This window comes from Dicentrarchus labrax, unplaced genomic scaffold (assembly GCF_905237075.1).
Source record: "Dicentrarchus labrax unplaced genomic scaffold, dlabrax2021, whole genome shotgun sequence".
NCBI classification, from domain to species: domain Eukaryota; kingdom Metazoa; phylum Chordata; class Actinopteri; family Moronidae; genus Dicentrarchus; species Dicentrarchus labrax.
Genome location: NW_026136742.1, coordinates 322,350 through 346,518, shown reverse-complemented (window position 1 = coordinate 346,518; position 24,169 = coordinate 322,350). Strand labels below are relative to the sequence as shown.

General features: G+C 40.2%; 2 protein-coding genes and 1 long non-coding RNA gene across 4 annotated transcripts; 2 read left to right on the top strand and 1 right to left on the bottom strand.

The window, feature by feature from the left end:
* Positions 1–2,281: 2,281 nt before the first annotated feature.
* On the top strand, positions 2,282–22,814 carry LOC127359610 (uncharacterized). Of its 2 annotated transcripts, XM_051393565.1 has the most exons (7): positions 2,282–2,734; positions 3,843–4,220; positions 15,007–15,384; positions 16,159–16,536; positions 20,940–21,026; positions 21,133–21,239; positions 21,329–22,814. In XM_051393565.1, exons 1-7 carry the CDS (start codon positions 2,641–2,643, stop codon positions 21,341–21,343), a joined length of 1,437 nt encoding a protein of 478 aa, XP_051249525.1. In that variant the 5' UTR covers positions 2,282–2,640; the 3' UTR covers positions 21,344–22,814. The 2 variants fall into 2 exon arrangements, with proteins under 2 accessions (XP_051249525.1, XP_051249524.1); XM_051393564.1 differs by lacking the exons at positions 20,940–21,026; positions 21,133–21,239; positions 21,329–22,814 and adding exons at positions 16,736–16,825; positions 16,920–18,245 and having other exon boundaries at positions 2,301–2,734.
* On the bottom strand, positions 5,688–22,581 carry LOC127359628 (uncharacterized). Its single transcript, XR_007882680.1, has 2 exons — positions 22,484–22,581; positions 5,688–6,162 (listed from the first exon to the last, which is right to left on the bottom strand). It is a non-coding gene; the product is annotated as an uncharacterized LOC127359628 (long non-coding RNA).
* On the top strand, positions 8,994–12,120 carry LOC127359620 (low affinity immunoglobulin gamma Fc region receptor III-like). The gene is made up of 6 exons (XM_051393592.1): positions 8,994–9,134; positions 9,262–9,303; positions 10,400–10,654; positions 10,797–11,042; positions 11,790–11,915; positions 11,990–12,120. Exons 1-6 carry the CDS (start codon positions 9,104–9,106, stop codon positions 12,043–12,045), a joined length of 756 nt encoding a protein of 251 aa, XP_051249552.1. The 5' UTR covers positions 8,994–9,103; the 3' UTR covers positions 12,046–12,120.
* Positions 22,815–24,169: the final 1,355 nt, after the last annotated feature.

Genomic DNA, 24,169 nt, shown 5'->3' with positions numbered 1-24,169 from the left:
CTGCTAATCAGTGTGCTTGCAGCAGCAGGGCATTATAATTCATTACTTGTGTTGTTGTTGTTGTTGTTGTGAATGTAAGGCAGGCTGTAGCCAACGATACATAGTGCAATTCATTACTTATGGGAAACGTTTCAAGAGCAATAGGCTACCTCCAAGCAGCACAGCACAGGGAGAAGTGGGTGTAATGCAGAAGACGTAGCCAGTCAAACCAACCAATAGAAACTCTTCTCTCGTCCACCAGCGTAGGCCCCGCCCTCAAGTGCAGTTGAATTTGCAAGCAAAACTTTTGAATTTGCAAGCAAAGAGGACTGATTTGCAAACAAAACTTTATAACTCTCAAGCAAAGAGGACGCAAAATGGTCGCATGTTTTTACTTACAAACATTAGTTTTGATTGAAGTTGAAGAAATGTGTTCGCTCATATTTTTTTTTCAATTGCAACCTGTTCTGTTTCGATCTCAAAAAAATGTTTTTGATTGCCACTTACTCTTTTTTGCTCTCAAATCTCTTTTTTGGTTTCAAATCTATTCTATTTGATTGAAAATTAAAGGAACAGAATTCTCTCCATATAAATGAGGAGAAAGCAGCAAGTTCTGTTTAACAGGTCAAAGAGGTGGAGCTGAGGTGGGCACGTACCTGTCACTCAACGTGGCCACACCCTTAACTATGCATAACTTTAAGCCATAATATAATTTAAACGGGTGAGTTATATAAAACTTCACCCCCCATACAGTACAGACTTTTACAAAGGGCCTTGAATGTGCTTCTAGTGACTTTAAAAGCTCCAGAGGACTCTCTGTGTTTCCTGCCATCTCTCTAGGAGGCGGTAAGATTGTGGCTGACCCCTCCCACCCCGGACACAGACTCTTGGAAACACTTCCCTCTGGCAGGATCATGACCAAAACCTCACAGCAGAAGAACAGTTCCTTCCGTCTGCGGCTGGTCTCATTAACAAGACCCGGGACCCCCCACTGACACTGGTTCTTAAACCCATCCTGTATATATGCATTACATTAATGTTTTATCTTGCACATTCAGTCCATTGTTATTCTCATTTCTGTACAGCTATTTACTCGTTTATTTAAGTATCTGGCCATTTTGTATCTTTTTATCTTTATTTATATTTTCTAGCTTGGTTGTGATTCCTATGCACCAGTGTACAAAAGGCAAATTCCTTGTATGTGAAAACCTACTTGGCAATAAATCTGATTCTGAATTTCACCAGACTCCATTAAAAAATCTTACAATTTTGGGAGTTACTGAGCGAGGAGACACTTTATAAGCTTTGTGAAACGTTATCTACAACAGATTGTTAATTATTTGGACCTTCTTGTAAACTCAGGAAATGTTACACATTTAGTTATTTCCTATTTCCCAGTGTGTTGGCCAGACGGGTCCAACCTCCTCTACTGTCATCCACTGACAACGTGGAGTAGGTACAGCCCTCTAGGTCAGAGGTCACTGGTGACACATTTTAAAGGTGTAAACAGAACATTACATGCATGACCAGTATGGTTGCATCAGTAATGAAACAGCAGATTTTTCTGTGTGCATTTACATTCAGTGTTATGTGATAAATGTGTAATATAAGGTCTTGATTTTATTTCCCCCACAGCTTATTTTGAGTCGACCAGGAGTCCCCACAGGATCCTGGGGAATATTTTTCTTTCAGTTTGGAAAATGAAAAGAAAAAGTGAGAGTAAAGTTACATCACTACAGTTTGTAGATACATAAGAGATTAGAGTTCACCAGGATTTTACTCATGATGATTATTTTATTCAAAAGATGTTTTACTGAACTTGCTGAGTCACAATAATAATAATAGTAATAATAATAATAATAGTATGATAATAACAAAGTACCTCCTTCATGGAGCTGACTCTGACTGAATACATATTTTTTAGAGTTTTGGAAAAATAATAAATCTTTAGGTTACTTTAGGTGATCAGTTACAAAATAAAGCTTAGTAACAGTCACATGATGATTAGTCATCATGACTCATATATTTTACTTTATTTCACTCTCATTACATATGTTACATTATGTAACATTACATTACATTACATACAAGCTGTAGTGCTTAATTCTGATTTATTCTGATCTTGTTGTTGTTGTTGTTGTCGTCGTCGTCGTCGTTGTTGTTGTTGTTGTTGTTGTTTGGTTGTTTGTTCAGATTCATTTATAAATGTGGCCCATATCAGATTCCAGTGTGAACAAGTCTGGACGAATATAGAGTGATGTAAAAGTCACGTGAGACCTGACTCAACTGATTCACACATTGTAAAATAATAAAATAAAATTCACATATTAGTTTAAAATAAAAAGACCCAGAACGTTCTGGTTCGTTCAAGAATGTTGGTTCTGTTTGTTGTTCTGTAGAGAACACTGTCACCTTAACAACCTGGAAAATCAGGTCACATGTCTTCGACGTCAGCAGACGTACGTACGTTACGTAAGGGGGCGTGGTCTTTTCACTACTGGAAGTGGTTGTTGGTTGGTGTGAGACAGAGTAGGGTGGGTCTTATATTAACAGACATGTCTCCTCCTGTCTCACTTCGTGGTGTCCACAGAACAGAACCCGGTCCAGAACTGTACGGTCGCTCTCTAACTTTCAGTCTGTCGGCTTCCTCACTTTATTTTTATGAGTCACTTCAGAAACTTCGTGTTTAGCTTCTGGTTTCTCTTCTGGACTTGGACTGTGTGTTTGACTGAGGGAGTGTGGACGTCCGATGGAGGTAAGAACATTCATTCATTCATTCATTCATTCATTCATTCAGCTCAGAGTTGTCCGGAGCTTTATACTACAGTAGCGTCTGTGTCCATGAACTGTAATGTGAATTATATTTTACTAAAGAAGAAAACAAAGAGTTCCACTAACTTCTATATATATAGTGTATGTATACTGAGATAGAGAGATACTTTCTTTATCCCGAGGGAAATTCAAGTATCCAGTAGCATACAAAATACAAAACATCTGAGATGTTATATATTGTTTTTTACAAACTCTGTAACACATCCTGTCTTTATCAGATTATTCTCAGACTTATTTCTCTTTAATTCCTCAGAATAGATATAATCTGATGATTCATACAGTAAACAATGTTGGCTGACTCACATCCTCATCCTGAGTCCATTAAACAGCCTGTTGTCTGAACATTACCGTGTTTGTAGAGTAAGGGTGACGGCCTTTATCAGACTTTTGAAATAAATGTCTCTGCCCTTCAGTTTAACCTATCAGAGAGCTACATGTGTTTCATTCCAATCTTTTGGATAGGAACCAGTAACCGCCCCAACCAGTTCCTGCCCTGATAGAGATAATGGTTCCACTGTGTCCTCTACTAAAGCCTTTGTCTGCCTGATGCCAGACTTCAGCTTTAATTCCAGTGTGATATTTGAATCATTAAGGTGTCAAATTGTTGATAATTATTAGGGGTGTAAGAATAATATTGAGATATGTCATTGTTTGGTGTCATATTGTGTCAATTCTCAAAAACTCTGTATCGATTATTGTGTTTAAACCCCCAACACTTGGATGGCAGTGCTGTAAACTGAGGGGGGGCTATGATGTTGGATTAATGATTTAAAAAAGCATACAGTATCACAATATACCGCAGTGTATTTTATTGTGATTCTTCTATTATTTATTGATTTTCAGGAGCTATAGATTCAGAATATAGTCCAGTACTCTGAGTCTTCCACTAGGGGTCGCCTAAGCTTCACAGGTGGTTGTGAGAACTTCTTGATTTTAAGGGGTGTAAGAAAACTTAATATACGTCGGCCTGTAGCGTTTAGTTAATTTCTGTAAAGAAAAGTAAATGATGAGAAATGTTCTCTGTTGTCCAGGTCAGCCTCGTGTGGTCGGGTCTCTTCAGCCAATCGTCGCCGTTCTGGGCGATGACGTCATCTTGCCGTGCTGCCTGCAGCCTTCGTTAAACGTGGAGCGGCTGACGGTGGAGTGGTCGAAGCCCGACCTGAAGCCCGACCCCTCAGATCGGCTCAGTCGGGTCGACTATGTGCACCTTTACAGGGACCGTCGGGAAGACATGGACATGAAGCTCCAGTCGTACGTCGGGAGGACGGAGCTCTCCAAGGACGGCCTGAAGAGCGGAGACATCTCGCTCAAGATCCTGAACGTGACGCTGGAGGACGGAGGGAGATACAGATGTTTCATCCCGAAGTTAAAGGGCTCAGTGAAGGAATCAGTTGTTACACTTGTTGTAGGTGAGTGCAGTTGTTTACATCAGGGGCCAAACTTTGGGTCTCGGAGGGCCGAGACTCAGTCTGAATATTCAAAGACGAGAACTTTGGATTTTCTGTCCAAAGGTCAAAACTAAACTAGGATTTTGTGAACAACTTATGTGACCGTCGTCCTATAATTGTTTTTTTCTCTTTAATATTGTGTTTTAAATCATTATCAATCTGTTTTTTTCAGAACCAAACTCTGTTCAAACGACGACAGAGACGCCGCTGGATGACAGAGATCTCCAACTTGCAGATCCAAACGATGAGACGAACGTTAGAGGTGAAGAATCTTCTGTGTTGTCAGAAACTGAATCACACTTTGTGTTTATTTCAGTCACTGTAACTTTTCTCTCTGTTTGCTTTCTTCACATCAGCTGGTCGTTCCCATCCTGGCACTCTGATCGTTGTGGTTGTCTGCGTCTTACTGGTCCTGGGTGGTGGAGTCGGTGGATATTTACTTAAACACAAGAAACAACAGGAAGTGAGTGTAAATCCTTGTTGTGTAAATCATACCAGACTTTTTAAGGAGACAGCTGACTAATTGTTAAACTTCTGTTCATTGTCTTCCAGGTTCTGGAGTATGACGTAGCCTGAAACAAACCATCTCCAGTCTAGGTGCCTTGCTCAAGGGCAGGTTGGTAGTTGATGTTAATTGAAGTGAGAGTGTTTCCCTCTCTTGGATCTGTCTCATCAGTTCAGGGATTCAAACCAGCAGCAGGTCCAGCTGCAAGTGAACCAGCTGGTTCAGCAGCAGTGAGACCTTCAGATCTTGGATCCTGGAGGAAGTTGGCCCTGTTGGAGAAAAGTCGACTTTACTGACTGATGGAGTATCTTCTGGTAACCTTTGGTTTGGACTTTAGAAAGAACAGCCTGCAGAAGAACTGTGACAGAACTGTAAATCATCTTGTGGGCTCCTGTCCAATGACATGGTAGCTACAAGTTATAGTTTTTTGTAATTTTTGCACCTCGTCACTCATTTTCAGCTCTTTGAGTGAGCAACCAGAGACAGTACTTCACCTTGGACCTCAAAGCGACTGAAAAGCTCGTCCTGTCCCGATCACACGGAATTGAAGTTTAATTCTGGTATTCTGTATCCGGCAGAACTTGTTTAACAGTTTAACCGTCCTCTTCCTGCTAATCAGGAAGATTATTTGTGTCCAAAGGATTTGAATGACAGCAACACCACATGTTGCCCTCTGATAGGTCAAAGCAGGAACCGGATGCAGCTGCTGTTTTACACATGACTACATTCAAACGGGTTGCACCTCACAAAGTAGTTCCTCCACAGAGAGTGTTGAGAGTTTACATCCACTAAATTCCAGGTGGAACTGCTGCAACGTACCTCCAGTTATGAGACGTTGTGCCAATAACATTTGTTTAAACAGGTAAATAACGTCAGTTAGCTTAGCATAATCAGAGTGACTAATGACTGTGAGACACATACTGTATTTCTGCTTGTATGCTATAAGTTTTAATGGTGCAACCTGATTTAGTGAATAATCAGTCTGAAACAAATTAGTAGTTAGTAAAAACTTAATTTATTTGTACAACTCAGTCTTACCTCTAACTGAATGAGAAGAATATATATGGGTTTTTTTTGTATTTTAAGGACGAAAGTTACAAGACGTAAAGGGGAAATGTGACTTACAGTTGATTCCCCACCTGTTTAGACTGATCTGAATCAGTTAATGGTGTTAAAACTGTGTGATTCAGCAGACAGCAGTGTCTGTGTTTTTTGATGACATTTAACTGATTTGTGGTCACCTTTATTCACTATGACTGTGAGAAACATTCAGAATACAAGCTGAGGTTGTCTGGCACATTCAGAGCTGAATTTTCTCTTTTTATAAAAACTAAATTTAACTTTAAGAGCTCTACACTCCCTGAACATCAGCTGTGAAAGTGCCTTTGAGCAGGGCACCTAGCCCACACTGAATCTATATACTATATATATATATTTGTATATTGTCATTGTTGACATTGTTCTGTTTGTTAGAAATTAAATTAAAAGTGCTGTGATCTTGAATGTTAAAACCTCTTGAACCTCTTGAATTTAAGTTATTTAACTAATTTGTGTTATGCTGTTTAGGCTCTGAATAAAAATCTCCACAGTGGGATTAAATGTTAGTATTTTAGTGTTCTTTATACGTCTTTTACATTCTGGATGTTATGAGGTAGTACAGTACATTCAAGGTGTTTAAAATAAGAGTTTGCACTATTATTATTCTCAAATATTTCTGCTTTGTTGTTGAATATTAATTGTTAACACAGCGGATAAAAGTCAAATAAATCCCATTTTCAAACAACCACAGTGTGTCGTGTTCATTGTGTCTGTGGACAGCTCCTCTCTGTTACACTCATTGTGTCTGTTTGCATTTATCTCTGTCAGTTATGAGAGATCATAATCTGGTATGTATATGTACGGGGAAAGATCGCCCTGATTGACCGGGTCTGTGGATAGTTCTTTAAGATACACCAGCTTGCCCGGTCACGCCCTACGGTTTACCTATAAAGCACCTGTGCTGGCGTGTAATCAGTGATAGTTTGATCGAAACGTGTCTCTGAGCGGCCTAGAAGCTGGACAGATAGTCTGTTCACTCAGACAGTCTCTATCGTCTCAAGACTCTCCATCCGTTTCATATTTAATATGTACGGGGAGATGGCACAGCCCACAAGCCCAATACACAAACGTGAAACAAACAAACAATTTACAAATGTACACTATTTACATACTTCATACTACATACATCAGATCAAGGCCCCGCATAACGCAAAGGCCAAGCCTGAGAGGCAGAAGGTCTTCTCAGGTCAGTCCGCAAGCCACAAGACTGATCAGGGAGACGACAGCTGGTGGAAAAGTAGACATCGCCCATAGTCGTATTACAAATGAGTCACATTTCAAATCACGAGTCACACCCAACCCACAACAGCTGACTGCAGCATTCAGCATCTTTTTGGTATGGTAGCCTTACCACATACATCTGCTGAAATATCTCCATGATCCAGTGGGACAGCCTAGGCTTTGATATGGGCCTGTCTGTATGACTGACAAAGCAGATGAAGAGCTGATCAGTCTACCAACTGAGATAGGTGGACCTCAGACAGAACCTTAGGCAGGAAAGCTGGGTTGCACGATGCTCCACCCATCTGGCGACAACCTACAGCAGTCACTGTGAGCTGACGGGGCTTGGAGTTCACTTATCCTCCCTGGTGGAAGTTATGGCTACCAGGAATGCATTTTAAGGGAAAGCCACTTCAAATCAGCACCCCCAAAGCTCAAGGGCGGGTTGCTGAAGTGCACTTAGGACTTTATCCAAGTCCCTGATGCTGATGTCCTGAGACACAGCATACATCTGTCATGACCACATGGCACAGAAATACCACACCCCCCACAAGAATGTCCCTGTTGGCTCTCCATACTAGATAAACTACAACTGTCAGGGGGGACAGAAACTGGGGACCGGCAGCAATCTGGAAACTCACTTCCTGGTTTATGGCCAGCTATAGGAAAAAATACTAGCCTTGCGAATACACACAAAGTTTGTGGCTTTAGTTTATTGGCCTCATTTCCCGTACATATGGAATATGTAAGGGAGTGGAGAGATGATAGAGAACTCATCTTGATCAAATCAGCTTACAAATATTTTCTCTTTCAGTCATAAATGATAAGATCAAGTTCAAGCTGCCATGTTGAGCAACAGACATCCGGTCTGTCTGTCTCTCAGCCAACCTCTGTCTGATGTTGAGCTAAAGTCTCTTCTAATATAGTCTCACTGAAGCATTATCTATCAGTTTACACACTTCCCTCTGTTCTCAGTTGATATTACAGTAGATAGAAACCTTATATTGTCTGCCAGTAGAGTTTAGAATACAACAGTTGACTTATTACCATTATTATATATCAAGCTCTACATGGTGGAGTCCCTGAGCACATTTCTGAATGACTGCGTCCATATTGGATCTTAAAGTCTCTCAGGTCAGCTGACCAGGGTCACTGCAAGTTCCCTGAGCTCCACTTCATAATGAAGACTGACCTTAAACTCTCTAACAGTTTACCTCTTACTGTCAGATAATCAAACTCACCTGATATATCTGAAAAACGTCTAAACACTCACTTATAAAAAGAGAGAAATTATAAATTTTCCTTTTACTTGTACAGAATATAGTCTGTGTTCTGTGTATCTGCTGGTTGTCCAGTTGTGTGGCTCCCTCTACTGTTAAAACAGTGACACAACAGTCTAAAGTAATTGTACAGGGAGTCTGTGGAGGCTGTGAGGATGAATGAGGAGTACTCTATGGAAGCCGCTTTCTACCAATGTAAGGGGAAAAGAATATTCTGTAAGTCATTATAATGAGTTCTCAAAACAATGACTTAGTATCACAAAGTACTTTGTTAAAAGCTGGTAGAATTAGTTTTTAAGGGAAGCATAATTCAAGGTGTTAAGAGCCCCACATAGTGGAAGGATTACAGTGATAGAAGGCATTTCTGGTGGCGTAAAATATTCATTTATCTATACTGATGGTAGACTGGTAACAAGGTGTGTGCTATATCACCTTGCTTGACTATCTTCTAATTCCACTAAGGTTTTATTTCACCAGAGTGGAGAGTTGTACCTGCAGCTTCTTTGTTAAAAGCTGGTAGAATGAGTTGTTTCCCCAGAAAGTTACCCGAATGTTACATGTTTTTCTTGTTGTAAAGTGAATTACACAGTGACCCAGATGCAGCCACATGTTTATCACACATCCTAAAGGTGGGCTGGTTTCACGTCTACATCTTATACATGCTGTTACTGGTCTGCGCAGAGGAAGTGGTCGGCACACTTTGTATAAGTCAGTCATTTTCCATTCAGCAGTGAGACAGGATGAAGATCGATGTGTTATTTCTCAGTCTTTGTAAGTAACAATGTCCTTTTTTTTAACCATATTCCTCACAGGATATCTTATCGGCTCAAACTCAACAGATATCAAACATTATCCTGATCTCTCTTCTTTCTCTCTCTGCTGTCTGTGTGTTTGTCAGGTGTGTTTCATACACTCGCCTCATCGGATACCAGAAAAGACGGTAATGAGCTCTTTATGTGCAGATACAGCAACATGTAAAGATGGTGGTGAGAGAGTCCTTCTGCAAAGTCTTCTGGTTGCTTGAGGTTCATTTATGATAAAAGTCTTCATTTGCAACAATAGTTAAAGTCCAGATGAAACGGAAATCGTGAAACAGATGAGTGCTATTTGCTTCTGCATGTTTCCTGTAAAAACAGGCAGTTAGGGAGGGAAAGGGGCCGATAGTGGTAACACACAGCACTAATGGCAGCTACATTAGCAGTTAGCAGAGTTGAGGCAGAGCAGCCGGAGGAATATGGTCCAGTTTTCACCTAAATCACTGATAAAGTTGTGCTTTTGTAGAATAATCAGTGACATTCTGCCCCCAGAAACACTTCTCTCTGGTAGCGAACCATGTTTTTAGCTAACTAGCAAACTTTTAAAGTTAAAGTTGATTGACGGGTGAATATCATGATATTATTGGCTATGCGTCACATTTTGTTTTACAGGAAGAAAAATCTAGTTTTTGTAGATTGTTTAGCATTCATGGTTAAATAGGGGTAACATTAACTTGTGTATGCGATCTTAAAGGGTTAAAAAAATTAATTTCACCTGGCCTTTAAAGCAGCGACAAGGAATTTTGCTTTTGTGCTGATTCTGGGAGACCCTGTAGACAAAGCAGTAGGAAGCGTTGTCTACTGTCTTGTGTCATTGATTTCAAGGGGAGTCTGACCAAACTCAACCTTGTGGCAGGAATTAAGAATAACTATATAGAAATAGCCAATGTTGTCGCTGATGGTCTTGTTTGTTTATGTAGTCATATAGAAATATCAGTATTAAATAAGACTCTTTCATAACCAGTTCTTCCAGTAGGTTTAACGTCTATCAGACACAATCAAATTCAGAGAACAGTGGCGTGCTCAAAATGAAATCACAGCTGCCTCAACAAGCTGAGCACGAATATAATTTATCCCAAGAACGTATCTCTTGGTTTGGAGAGCTGGACCGGGTCAATTAGGGTCTTCAGGTGCACTTACAAAACACTAAAAAGGGTTAATCCCATTGGTCGGGTGTCAACTGCAGCCATAACAGCCTCCATCTTGTTTTGTTTTTTGCAGCCATTCTGAGAGTCATTCCCAACAGATCCCAGTTCTTCCAGTACGGGACTGTCACTGTGAGCTGTGGGCAGCAGGGAGAGTGGAGAGTTAAGAAGAACACATCTCAAAACATGAACCAAGATTGCTTCACATCCTGGGGTGGAATAAATGAATCCCTCTGTTTCACCAATGACCTTTACCCATCAGACAGTGGAGTGTACTGGTGTGAGTCTGCAGAAGGAGAGTGCAGAGATGCCGTCAACATCACTGTGACCAGTGAGTTTAAACAATAAAAAACTGCTGTTGTCACTCTACATATCCTCCTGTGAGAGACAGGACACATACAGGGTTTTGATCACCATACTTGATGCATCATACTGGCAAAAGATCTTGTAAATTATACTGATCTGTCCCTCAGGTGGCTCTGTGATCCTGGAGAGTCCTGTTCTTCCTGTGATGGAGGGAGACAATGTGACTCTGCGCTGTACAAACAGGACTCCCTCGGCCTCCAATCTCACTGATTTCTACAAAGACGGGTTTCTGATCAGGAGCAGCTCTACGGGAAACATGACCATCCACAGTGTCTCTAAATTTGATCAAGGACTCTACAAGTGCAGCATCTCTGAAGCTGAAGAATCACCAGACAGCTGGCTGATTGTCAGAGGTGAGAATTTTTTAAGAAGCATATCTATGTATCCAGTCCCATGTTCCCAGTGTCCCAGTGTCCCTTGTTCCCCAGTTTAATATTCTTTACCCCTCCTATTATGTTTGGGTCAAAATTCTGGTCATATTCTTCTTGCAACACTACAAGGTCCTATCCCCTGACCATTGGGTTATCCTTATCCCAACCATCTTCACTTAACCCTGACAACATAGGACTTTGGAAATACAGGACTATTGGAACATAGGGCTCTGGGAACATTGGACTTTGGGAACATGGGATTTTGGGAATATAAGACTCTGGGATCATAGACCTCTGAAAACATATGGCCCTCTGTCATGTTTGTCATTATCTGCCATATAAATATGGGGAACATAAGAATCTGGGAACATAGGACCATGGGGAAAAAAGTCTTCTAGGAACATGGGGCTCTGGAAACACTTCTATACCTCAAAATCTCCTCTTAGCAAGCTGATTGGGCTTGTTTTGAGTTGGAGTTTTGGATTTGAGACACGATTGGGTCCAAAATTGCAAATTAAACTAATCTAATATACGATATTTATGTAAAGTAATTCTGTAATATCATATTATAAACACACAAAGTTGAAAAACAGATGGATACATTTGGTTTATATTTCTGATTCACTGCATGAGAAAAAATGAAACTGTCAAATATTAGCTAACTGTTTTGCTCCTTGCGTCCAATGTTTAAGTTGCACAATTAAATTAAACTCAATAATCTCCCTCCAGTGTCAGACTCAGCAGTTCCCGATGCTCCTGAGATGTCTGTGTCCAGACTGGTATGTCACATAGTCGTAGGGACTCCTTACCTGGTGTCCACCATCATACTGGGACTCATCTACAGAGACAGAAGAGGTGAGAGCTAACACTACTGATCCAGATTCGTTCTTTATCTTTCTTCTTCTTCACGATTCTTCTTCATGTTGCAGCTCCTCGGCTTGTTGCAGAGGACAGAAGACATGACGTCATCATGGAGGTGCAATAGATGATGTCTGTGTCACATTTTTATTTGTGAATTAGTTTGTGTGTGTTTTTAAATTGTATGCTCATGAAAAACCTTTTTCTGTGTCTGACATTTATTTTGTCAAAAAGTGACGTGAGATTACAAAGAATAAAATAATTAATTAATGTAACAAAAACACTGGTATAGTTAAGAAAGCTGCTCAGAAATATACTGGGGAGCCAATGAAGGGAACTAAACAAAAGAAAAAGAAAGTCAAAATAAGTACTGCATTTTTCACAGGAAGCTCGGTGCAGAGCGGTACTGGCACCAGAGAGAAGACGTCTTCTTCCTGTTGTGGTTGAGGTTATGCAAAGAAAAGCAGCGGCCATTTTTTATGAGGTTATGTAGTGGTTTTATTTACAAACAGGTACAGGGAGAGATTAAGAGCCACGTCCTCCATCCAGTGGTGCAGCTTAATTATGGTCGTGTCGACAAGTTCACAGAAAATATTCTAAAAGACGATGATTCAAGGAGGCTCTGCCAGATATCAGTTCATCTGTCACATCCCTATCCGCCTGTTCACCCTGCTGCCATTTGGGATAAGAAGCTTTTTCCCTTAGTCATTCTTTTTCAACTCACTTTTTCTAGCGTAAAGGGAACTATATTTAAATTTAATTCTACAACCATGGTTGTGAATGACAGTAAAATATCCTTGAATTGTGTTCCCGGGAAACCTTTAAACGGATTGGTGGTATTGATTTTTTTGTTCCCACCCAGAACTGCAGATTCAGTCTTTTTAGAAATATGTCTTTATTTAGGAAAATATCTGATCTGTTACTTCTTAAATTTTGAGGAATTCTGTCTGAAATGTAATTTTTAGTGCAACTGTATGATAAGGTTCCCTAAAGCAACTTCTTTTATTTTTCCTTTAAATTAATTATTATTTTTATTTTATTCAGGGTGTGAACTACAGGGGAGCCTCTTAATAAGATATGAACTCCCCTGAAAACATGATTTGTGACATTCTGGGTGGTAATAATGGTAATAACAGCCCCTCCAAAAGACATTTTAGCTTTTTAGCTGCTAGAAAAAATTCTTTTTAGTATGTAAAATGTTTTATTTATTTCTTTCTAGAAGATTGTGATGCATGCATTGCAGAAGAAAGTTAAATAATTCATCAAAAACTGAAGGCAACTTGTTTCCAGTGAGACAGTGATTGAACTTCCTGGAGGGACTTGTAAGGGTTAACTCATCACTAATCCACTTTAAAAATGATTCTTCTGCTCCTACCATCACCGCTGGAGCGTGACAGCCAAATATCATTAACTTCAGATCACAAAATATCAGGAAATATCCAACTGATTTTATTTTCTGTCTCTGATTAAGGTTTAATATTTCTGCATTGTTTCCATATAACAACATAGTTTGGGCTCCTAATAACTCATATTCTTTCTAATATTCTAAATATCCTATTATTAATACTTATTTCAGGGCCTTAAACCTTAGAATTTACATTTACTGCCCCTCTTATTACAGAGCGACTGTTCTTACCCGGATATGATGAAACCGAAACTCGGTCTCTGATTGGCTAGGAGCGCTGTCTGCCTTTAGCGTTGACTGTATATGAGTCTTTAGTCTGTTTATTAAGGCCAGTTTTATGTTTTATCTCAGGATTTTTGTGCTTCACTTCACTTTTCTCTCCTGGACTTTATATCCGAGAACCGGAGTCTGGACCTCTGATGAAGGTAAACTCACGTTTTTCGTTACTTAACGTTACTTTGGTCGAGTTCCTGTTACGTTAGCAAGTTTAGCTTAACTCTATGAACACTGTGAACCTTCGGGTCGACTGTTGGCGACAGTTGGTTTCTTTAGGCAACAAGAATTGTATTGATGAAGTTAAATGCTTTATTGTGTAATATTGATTGGGATAAATAATAACTAACTCAACTCTAATGCACTGTCACACTCACTTTAGCCACCATTAGCCTCCTGTTGATGCTACTCCAACCGGTATTTTCACAATAAAAGGCCTCTGCGTGAGAGGAAATATTCAGTCTCCTCACATTCACTTCACACACCATCCACCTCCTGCTGAGGATGCTACAACAGGTTATTTAACAACTAAAGGCTTATATGTCTGTAGTTTTATTATTATAAAGGAGTGTTAGTAATCCCCCTTTTTAAAATGCAAGGAACAAAACAGAAAAACAGGGAAAATGTGCAACTGAAATAAACATTAGTGATTATATTTTATCATTTTTGTATGTTGTTTTTCCTTAAACATAAAAGTATCCACTTATCTTTGTTGTATCTAAATTGGACAAAAAGGTGTGTGCACTAAATATTCAAGGTCTATTTCTGTTGCCATATTTATTTAGAAAATTCCATATAATCTTACTTTATCAATCTCAATTAATTTAATTTTCTTTTGTTTGTATTTTCAGTGTGATTTGGGTGTGTTTAAATATAATATGTAAATGCAACTTTAATCAGAAAGCACTAAATATAAGATGGAGTGTGTATTTGTCGGGTAATTCCTGAAGGCGGCCGATTCATAAAGACATCCTGATTAAAATTAAATGTTTCATTCTGATGATGACTCTTTGTTTTGAGAAGAGGAAAGGAGGCAGGAGGACAGTAATGCATTGTAGTCATAGTTTCTAAATATTTCTCCCAATAAATACGTCCCAAATTATACAAAAGCATTTATTTTCCTGAATACCTGTTGTAGTATCATCCACACAAGGCCGGTGACGTGTGGAGTCATTTTGGTGAGGCTAGAATATATTAAGGTCCAGTTATTGATTATTTTTTGTGGTATGTCTTTATTAAATTTTGTTGACGGGTGTACATAGAGATTATTATGATTAGTGACGTCAACATCGAGGTAAACTGTTATTTTTCTGAATATGTTTCCAACTTTACTGCGATCGTAAAACTGTCACAAAGGTTTCAACGTAAAGAAACTCTGACCCTAGGGTTTAAATGTTCTCTGTTGTCCAGGTCAGCCTCGTGTGGTCGGGTCTCTTCAGCCAATCGTCACCGTTCTGGGCGATGACGTCATCCTGCCGTGCCGCCTGCAGCCTTCGTTAAACGTGGAGCGGCTGACGGTGGAGTGGTCGAGGCCCGACCTGAAGCCCGACCCCTCAGATCGGCTCGGTCGGGTCAACTATGTGCACCTTCACAGAGGCGGCCACGACAACCTTGACATGAAGCTCCGGTCGTACGTCGGGAGGACGGAGCTCTCCAAGGACGGCCTGAAGAGCGGAGACATCTCGCTCAAGATCCTGAACGTGACGCTGGAGGACGGAGGGAGATACAGATGTTTCATCCCGAAGCTAAAGGGCCCAGTGAAGGAATCAGTTGTTACACTTGTTGTAGGTGAGTGCAGTTGTTTACATCAGGGGCCAAACTTTGGGTCTTGGAGGGCCGAGACTCAGTCTGAATATTCATAGATGAGAGCTTTATTTGTATTTTCTGCCCAAAGGTCAAAACTAAACGATGAATTTGTGAACGTGTATTGAGGAAAATTAATGTGTTTTTGTGTAATATTTATTGGGATAAATAATTACTAACTCAACTCTTATGCACTGTAGTCCCATCACATTCACTTTAGCCACCATTAGCCTCCTGTTGACGATGACTTCACACACAATCCACCTCCTGCTGAGGATGCTACAACAGGTTATTTGACAAATAAAGGCTTTATTATCTGTACTGTTATGTGTCTGTAGTTTTATTATTAAATTGGAGTTCTAATTTCACTACTGCTATAATAGCAGTAATCCCCCTTTTTTAAAATGCACACAAACCAGATGTGAAGCTAAACAAGGAACAAAACAGAAAAACAGGGAAAATGTGCAACTGAAATAAACATTAGTGAATATATTTGATCATTTGTCAGTGTTTGTGTTTGTTTAAAGTAGATCAAATCAGAAAGAAAACTAAATATAAGATGGAGTGTGTCTTTGTTGGGTAATGCCTGAAGGTGTCCGATTCATAAAGACATCCTGATTAAAATTAAATGATTAAACATGGTGGTGGTGTTGTGTAGACATTGGAGGTTTCCAACTTTACTGCAGTGGGAAAACTGTCACAAAGGTTTCAACGTAAAGAAAATCTGACCCTAAGGTTTAAATGTTCTCTGTTGTCCAGGTCAGCCTCGTGTGGTCGGGTCTCTTCAGCCAATCGTCACCGTTCTGGGCGATGATGTCATCCTGCCGTGCCGCCTGCAGCCTTCGTTAAACGTGGAGCTGCTGACGGTGGAGTGGTCGAGGCCCGACCTGAAGCCCGACCCCTCAGATCGGCTCGGTCGGGTCGACTATGTGTACCTTTACAGGGGCCGTCGGGAAGACACGGACATGAAGCTCCAGTCGTACGTCGGAAGGACAGAGCTCTCCAAGGACGGCCTGAAGAACGGAGACATCTCGCTCAAGATCCTGAACGTGACGCTGGAGGACGGAGGGAGATACAGATGTTTCATCCCGAAGTTAAAGGGCCCAGTGAAGGAATCAGTTGTTACACTTGTTGTAGGTGAGTGCAGTTGTTTACATCAGGGGCCAAACTTTGGGTCTTGGAGGGACGAGAATATTCAAAGATGAGAACTTTGGATTTTCTGTCCAAAGGTCAAAACTAAACTAGGATTTTGTGAACAACTTATGTGACCGTCGTCCTATAATTGTTTTTTCTCTTTAATATTGTGTTTTAAATCATTATAAATCTGTTTTTTCAGAACCAAACTCTGTTCAAACGACGACAGAGATGCCTCTGGATGACAGAGATCTCCAAACTCCAGATCCAAACAATGAGATTAACGTTAGAGGTGAAGAATCTTCTGCGTTGTCAGAAACTGAATCACACTTTGTGTTTATTTCAGTCACTGTAACTTTTCTCTCTGTTTGCTTTCTTCACATCAGCTGGTCGTCTCTATCTGTTTACACTGATCCCGTCTTTGGTTATCATCTTCTTACTGCTGCTGGCCTATGGAGTCGGTGAAACCTACCTACGCGGGGCTTTGTCTAGCACACGGCCGTGATGGTCGAGGGAGTGCTGGTCCTCATCCCTCAGGGCCCCGCCTTCTCCTCGTGTCAATGTTTACAACTTCATTGATCAAAGTGTGAGAACAGGAATCTGGTTAAACTGCTCGAGAGATGTGGAATGATATTTCCAGCTAATGAGCATTTATAATTCAGTATTTAATCAATAGTCAGTGTCAATCCATTGCCTTTCATCTTACATCACAGAGTTTTAAAGTTATTGTTATGTAAAATTATGAGTGCCATCACATCACGCCCAGTAGGGTTGAGTGATGTGTTCACTGGACCTTCAGTCCAACAATCGGTTATATATTAAGTGCCTCCGATTGTTGACATTACTTGCAACGAGCTCTGACAGCAATAATAAAGAAAATAAACTCACTAAAGAAAAACACTTTTCAACTTAAAACAGTAAATATGTATAAATATATAAAATACCGTACGCCTTAATTAAAGCTTCCAAACTGAGACCTTGTTAAAGGATTTTAAAACACGTTCAAACTCTACAGAAGCTGAATCAAACTCACTAAACCGTCTCTGTTAGTCTTTACACTATTCCAACAATCACTAACTCTGCTGTCTGATGCCCCCGACCTCCCTCACTCCTCTACCTGCCCCCCAGCCTGCCCCGGAGTCAGAGTCCTGGTTGGCGTCTCTCTGACTCGTCCAAATAAACCCTGAATTCACAGAAGTTTAATGTGTAAATTCTCTACAGCTGAGTAGCTTTTATTCTTTAGAGGCAGGACATTAAGTTAACTAAATAAAATAACAAAAATCAGCCAAAACAACAAAACAACCATTGATGGCCTTAGCCGATATAGTCATCCAATCGCACACATCTCTTTTTAAATGGGCAGCTGTGGTTCAGGAGGTGGAGCATCCACGTAGAAGTGTCCGTGTCCCGAACCCTGAGTCGGTCCTGATGCTGCACTGTCAGTGTGTGAACGTGTGAATGTGGCGCGTAGTGTAAAGAATGGATGTAAGCAGAGAACAAAGCCATTAAAATACCTCTTTCCCTTTAAATGTTACGTTGTTGATGCAGTGTTGTACGTCTGGGATTGTGCGGTACTGTCAGGGTTTTTTAAAACTTTTCTACAATGTGTTTGTACTGTATTATTATTATTGTCGAATGTTACTGCTTTGATGTTGACTTGAACAGTGAAATATGAATTTGTAATACAGTGAAATAAAACCTATTTTCAGACATTCAGTGTTCATTGTGTCTGTCTGTCTCTCAGCCAACCTCTGTCTGATGTTGAGCTAAAGTCTCTTCTAATATAGTCTCACTGAAGCATTATCTATCAGTTTATACACTCCCCTCTGTTCTCAGTTGATATTACAGTAGATAGAAACCTTATATTGTCTGCCAGTAGAGTTTAGAATACAACAGTTGACTTATTACCATTATTATATATCAGGCTCTACATGGTGGAGCCCCTGAGCACATTTCTGAATGACTGCGACCATATTGGATCTTAAAGTCTTGTAAATACCTCCAGAGGCGAAAGAGCTTCACTTTAAACCCTCTTGATCACAACAGCTGCAGTGGCTGCGGTGTAAAAGCTACAGATTATTTATGGTCTATGCTTTCTGGTGTGATATGTACGATTGGCTGTAACGTTTCACCAGAGATTATTATTATTACATCAGGGTCACAGAAGGTAAGAAAACAGAATTTCTGTTGAATATTAGATTTATTTTAGGAAAATCCTTTAATCCACAAACACAAATGTATTAAGACACAGCCCTTAATGTAAAGGTTTTAATGAAAGAATTAACTCTGTACTACAAATCCCTGAAATCTATAGAAAATAACAATGATTATAACAGTTTTAGTTTTATTTCTGTCTTTTATTAAGGTTTAACATTGTTTACATTGTGTCATACTGTACTATAATTATACTTCTACCCGGAAATGCCCGAAGGTTACCTTTATTCACGAAGTCACATCATCTCATTCATGTGGCGTTAGCTGTCAGGACCAATGAGCAGCAGAGGGGCGGGGACAACAGAGGTGGGGGAACTCCAATGTACTGTGTTACTGGTTCATGCCACGCTGTTGTCAGTCTGTCAGCTCCCCGCGAACAGTTCTGTCGGATCAGTTTTCCGGGTCTCTTCGGGGAGTTTGGACCTGGACTGTGTATTTGAGAATCTTACTGAGTTATTTATTTAAGTTAACGGTCGCGTTAAAGTTACTTTCTGTTTAATGACTGCGCAGTCACATGGGTTCAGGCACGAGGACCCTGCATCCGGTGAGATATGATGATGATGATGATGATGATGATGATTTTGTTGTGATGTTGTTGGAATAGATTTGTGTTTGCTTGGTGTTTGGGGGAAGAGGGCGTGTGTGTTTGTGTGTTTGTCTGTGTTTGTCTATGTGTGTATATGTGTGTGTTTGTGTGTGTAGGTGTATGTATATGTGTTTATTTGTATGTATGTGTATAGGTGTGTATATGTGTGTGTGTGTGTGTGTGTGTGTGTGTGTGTGTGTGTGTGTGTGTGTGTGTGTGTGTGTGTGTGTGTTTGTTTGTGTGTGTGTGTGTGTTTGTGTGTTTGTCTGTGTTTGTCTGTGTGTATATGTCTATATGTCTATATGTGTGTGTATATGTGTGTATATATATGTGTGTGTGTGTATGTGTTTCCATATGTGTTTATGTGTGTGTTTGTGTGTATAGGTGTATATATGTGTGTGTGTATATGTGTATATATGTGTGTGTGTGTGTGTGTGTGTGTGTATGTATATGTGTTTATATGTATGTGTGTGTATAAGTGTATATATATGTGTGTGTTTATGTGTGTGTTTGTGTGTATAGGTGTATATATCTATGTGTATGTGTATGTGTTTGTGTATGTGTGTGTATAGGTGTATATATATATGTGTGTGTTTATGTGTGTGTGTGTATAGGTGTATATATATATGTGTGTTTATGTGTGGGTTTGTGTGTATAGGTGTATATATATGTGTGTATATGTGTATATGTGTTTGTGTGTATAGGTGTATATATATGTGTGTGTGTGTGTGTCTGTGTGTGTGTGTGTGTGTGTGTGTGATGTGTATGTATATGTGTTTATGTGTATGTGTGTGTATAGGTGTATATGAACTTTTAATGTATTCATTAACTAGCTGTTAAAGATGTCAAACTAACACTAAGTTGTTTTTTTCTTTATTATAGCTGAACATAAACACCCAGAGGCCTGTTCCCTGAAACAAACAGAGTCACAGGGAACTCACCGTTGGAGAATTTCAAGGTTATGGTTGGTTCCATTTTCCTATTCTGGACTTTGACTGTATGTTTGAGTACGACAGCCTCGACTTCCAAAGAAGGTAAGCTTGTGGAATTATTGAGAAGTAAACTACAAGTTGAGATAATGTTATTACTGTCACTCATAACTCAGATCCCAAGATTTAAATGTTCTCTGTTGTCCAGGTCAGCCTCGTGTGGTCGGGTCTCTTCAGCCAGTCGTCACTCACATTGGCGATGACGTCATCTTGCCGTGCCGCCTGCAGCCTTCGTTAAACGTGGAGCGGCTGACGGTGGAGTGGTCGAGGCCCGACCTGAAGCCCGACCCCTCAGACTGGCTGACTCTGATTGTGCACCTTCACAGAGGCGGCCACGAAAACACGGACATGAAGCTCCGGTCGTACATCGGGAGGACGGAGCTCTCCAAGGACGGCCTGAAGAGCGGAGACATCTCGCTCAAGATCCTGAACGTGACGCTGGAGGACGGAGGGAGATACAGATGTTTCATCCCGAAGTTAAAGGGCCCAGTGAAGGAATCAGTTGTTACACTTGTTGTAGGTGAGTGCAGTTGTTTACATCAGGGGCCAAACTTTGGGTCTTGGAGGGTTGAAATGGTTTCTCTTTAATATTGTGTTTTAAATTATTATAAATCAGTTTTTTTCAGAACCAAGCTCTGTTCAAACGACGATAGAGACACAGCTGGATGCCAGACAAATCAAAAATCCAGATCCAAAGATCCCAAGTTAGTCACTTATTTATGTAAACCATGTACAACTCCAACGCTAACTTTGTGTTCTTTGTACATCAGTCACTGTAACTTTTCTCTCTGTTTGCTTTCTTCACATCAGCTGGTCGTTCCCATCTGGGCGCTCTGATCGTTGTGGTTGTCTGCGTCTTACTGGTCCTGGGTGGTGGAGTCGGTGGATATTTACTTAAACACAAGAAACCACAGAAAGTGAGTGTAAATCCTTGTTGTGTAAATCATACCAGACTTTTTAAGGAGACAGCTGACTAATTATTAAACTTCTGTTCATTGTCTTCCAGCTTCTGGGGGTATGAATTTTACCAAAACAAACCATCTCCAGTCTAGGTGCACGTTGGTGCTTGATGTTAAAGGAGGTGAGAATGTTTCCTGCTCTTGGATCTGTCTCATCAGTTCGGTGATTCAAACCAGCAGCAGGTCCAGCTGAAAAGGAATCACCTCAACCAGAGAACATTTCAAGGGCCTGTTTAATGATGGCGACTGAGAGTTTTGACTCTCTGAGGGAGGAGTTAAAGAGTTTGATGGTCACAGACAGGAATGACTTCTTGTGCCAGTCTGTGGTGCGTCTCTGTGGAATGAGTCTTGCACTGAAAGTCCTCCTGTGTTTGACCAGTTCATTGTTAGGGTGGGAGACATTGTCCAAGATGATATATAGCTTGCACAGCATCCTCCTCTCTGACACCGCTGTCAAAGAGTCCAGCTCGTCTAGCTCGCAGTGAGCAGGTGCCATCGTGTCATATCTGTGAAACACACGAACACCTCGGCCAACAAATAGTCATGAATTCTATTCTGGTATCTGGCAGGCAACAGTGAAACTCTTCCTGCTTCTCAGGATGATTATGGATTACTTGGTCATTGTCCAAAAGATTGGAATGAAGCACCACATGTTCAATTCAATTCAATTCAATTTTATTTGTATAGCGCCAATTCAAATAGAGCCGGTCTAGACCGAACTCTATAACATTATTTGCAGAGACCCAACAGTACCACCATGAGCAAGCACTTGGCGACAAGGGCAAGGGAAACACTGCCTGTTAAAAGGCAGAAACCTAGGACAGATCCTCCGGCTCTAGGTGGGTGGTCGTCTGTCTCGACCAGTTGGGGTGAGAGAGAGAGAGAGAGGCAGAGAGAGAGAGAGAGAGAGAGAGAGAGCGAGAGAGAGACAGACAGACAGGTGCACAGCAACAACAGTATTGACAGTGTTGCCTTCAGATCAACCTCCGTAAATCAGGGGTCGGGTGCAGCTGCAGAGGTTGCACCTCACAAACTAGTTCCTCCAGAGATTAGTTGAGTGTTTAGTTCGAGAAACATTCAGAATACAAGCTGAGGTTGTCACATTCAGAGCTGAATTTTCTGTTTTTATAAAAACTAAATTTAACTTTAAGAACTCTACACTCCCTGAACATCAGCTGTGAAAGTGCCTTTGAGCAGGGCACCTAGCCCACACTGAATGTATATACTATATATATATTTATATGTTGTCATTGTTGACAGTGTTCTGTTTATTTAAAATTATTTTATATTTTGTTATTCTGTTTTGAGACATAAAGGTGAAATGTGAGTTAAAGTTAAACCTGTTCAGACTAATTTAAATCATAGTTAATGGTGTTAAAACTGAAGTTGTCTGGCACATTCAGAGATTAATTCCACTCCCTGAACATCAGCTTTGTAAGTGCCTTTGAGCAGGGCACCTCGCCCACGTAAAATATTCACCTCATGTGTTATGCTGTTCACGCTCTAAATAAAATCTGGGTTTCCCCAATAAAACGGAGGCATTTTTTTGTTCTTTGCAGCAGCAGTGAGACCTTCAGATCTTAGATCCTGAAGGAAGTTGACTTTACATTCTGTCACTCATTTTCTTTGAGTGAGCAGCCGGAGACACTACCTCACCTTGGAACTTGAGAGTAACTAAAAACAACTGTAATGAATACAGTATTTATTATCTTATTTAAAACATATTAACATTTACATTAACATCTATTTATTTAAGAAAAAGCTTAAGTAAAAGTTAAAGTATTTACTTGCTTGTGTTAGATTCTGAATAAAAGTCTCCAAAGTGGTATTAAATGTTAGTATTTTAATGTTCTTTATACATCTGTTACATTCTGGAGGTTATGTATCTGCTGGTTGTCCAGTTGTGTGTCCCTCTACTGTTAAAACAGTGAAACTACAGTCTAAAGTCATTGTACATGGAGTCTGTGAAGGCTGTGAGGATGAATGAGGAGTACTCTATGGAAGCCCATTTCCACCAATGTAAGGAGGAAAATATTCTGTAAGTCTGATGGTATGAAGGTGTTCTGTCATTAACCAGAATATTTTAGAAGTTGAACCTCATGATGGCGCCAGAATTACCAAATTTGAAACCATTTCTGAACCAAAGGTTTTAGAGAGGTTTCAGATTGGGCCAATGTGCTGGACAGACTGACATACACACTGCTAGCATGGGTAAAAACAGCTTTGGGACTCAATAATAGAGAAAATGACTAAAGATGGAGATTTTACATTTAAAACTTAAAACTATCATAAAGCTCCAATGAAAGACAATCCAAATGATCAACATCTGTGGACATGAATGAAATACAATCAAACAAATTAGGACAGGACTGCAGTTTACAGATGTTCAAGACGACAAACTTCCATTTCCAACCACTCGTTCTTCTCATAAAAACATTCACATAAAATGTGGCAAGATTTCTCTCTAAAGGACCAGTGTGCAGGATTTGGTGGAGGTGAGAATGCAGATTGTACAAAACAACTTGACTCACACGTGTAGGAGAAACTACGGGGGCTGCAAAACGCAGTGTTTCAAACACTCGCCTCATCTGATACCAGAAAAGAAGGTAATGAGCTCTTTATGTGCAGATACGACAACATGTAAAGATGTACAATATACAGAATTGAATAATTGGCCAGCTATAAACTCACACAGTGTTGAAGGATTCAGTTTGATTCCTGATGTACTGCAGGAGAAGAGCTGGACTGGTGAAGCTGTTTTGAAGGCCTCTGTGCAGGCTGTAACACAATCAAGAAGCAGTAACAAAAAGTGGTCTCCCTCATATATTTAATTTGATCTGTGTTGTCAGAAACTGAATCATACTTTGTGTTTATTTCAGTCACTGTAA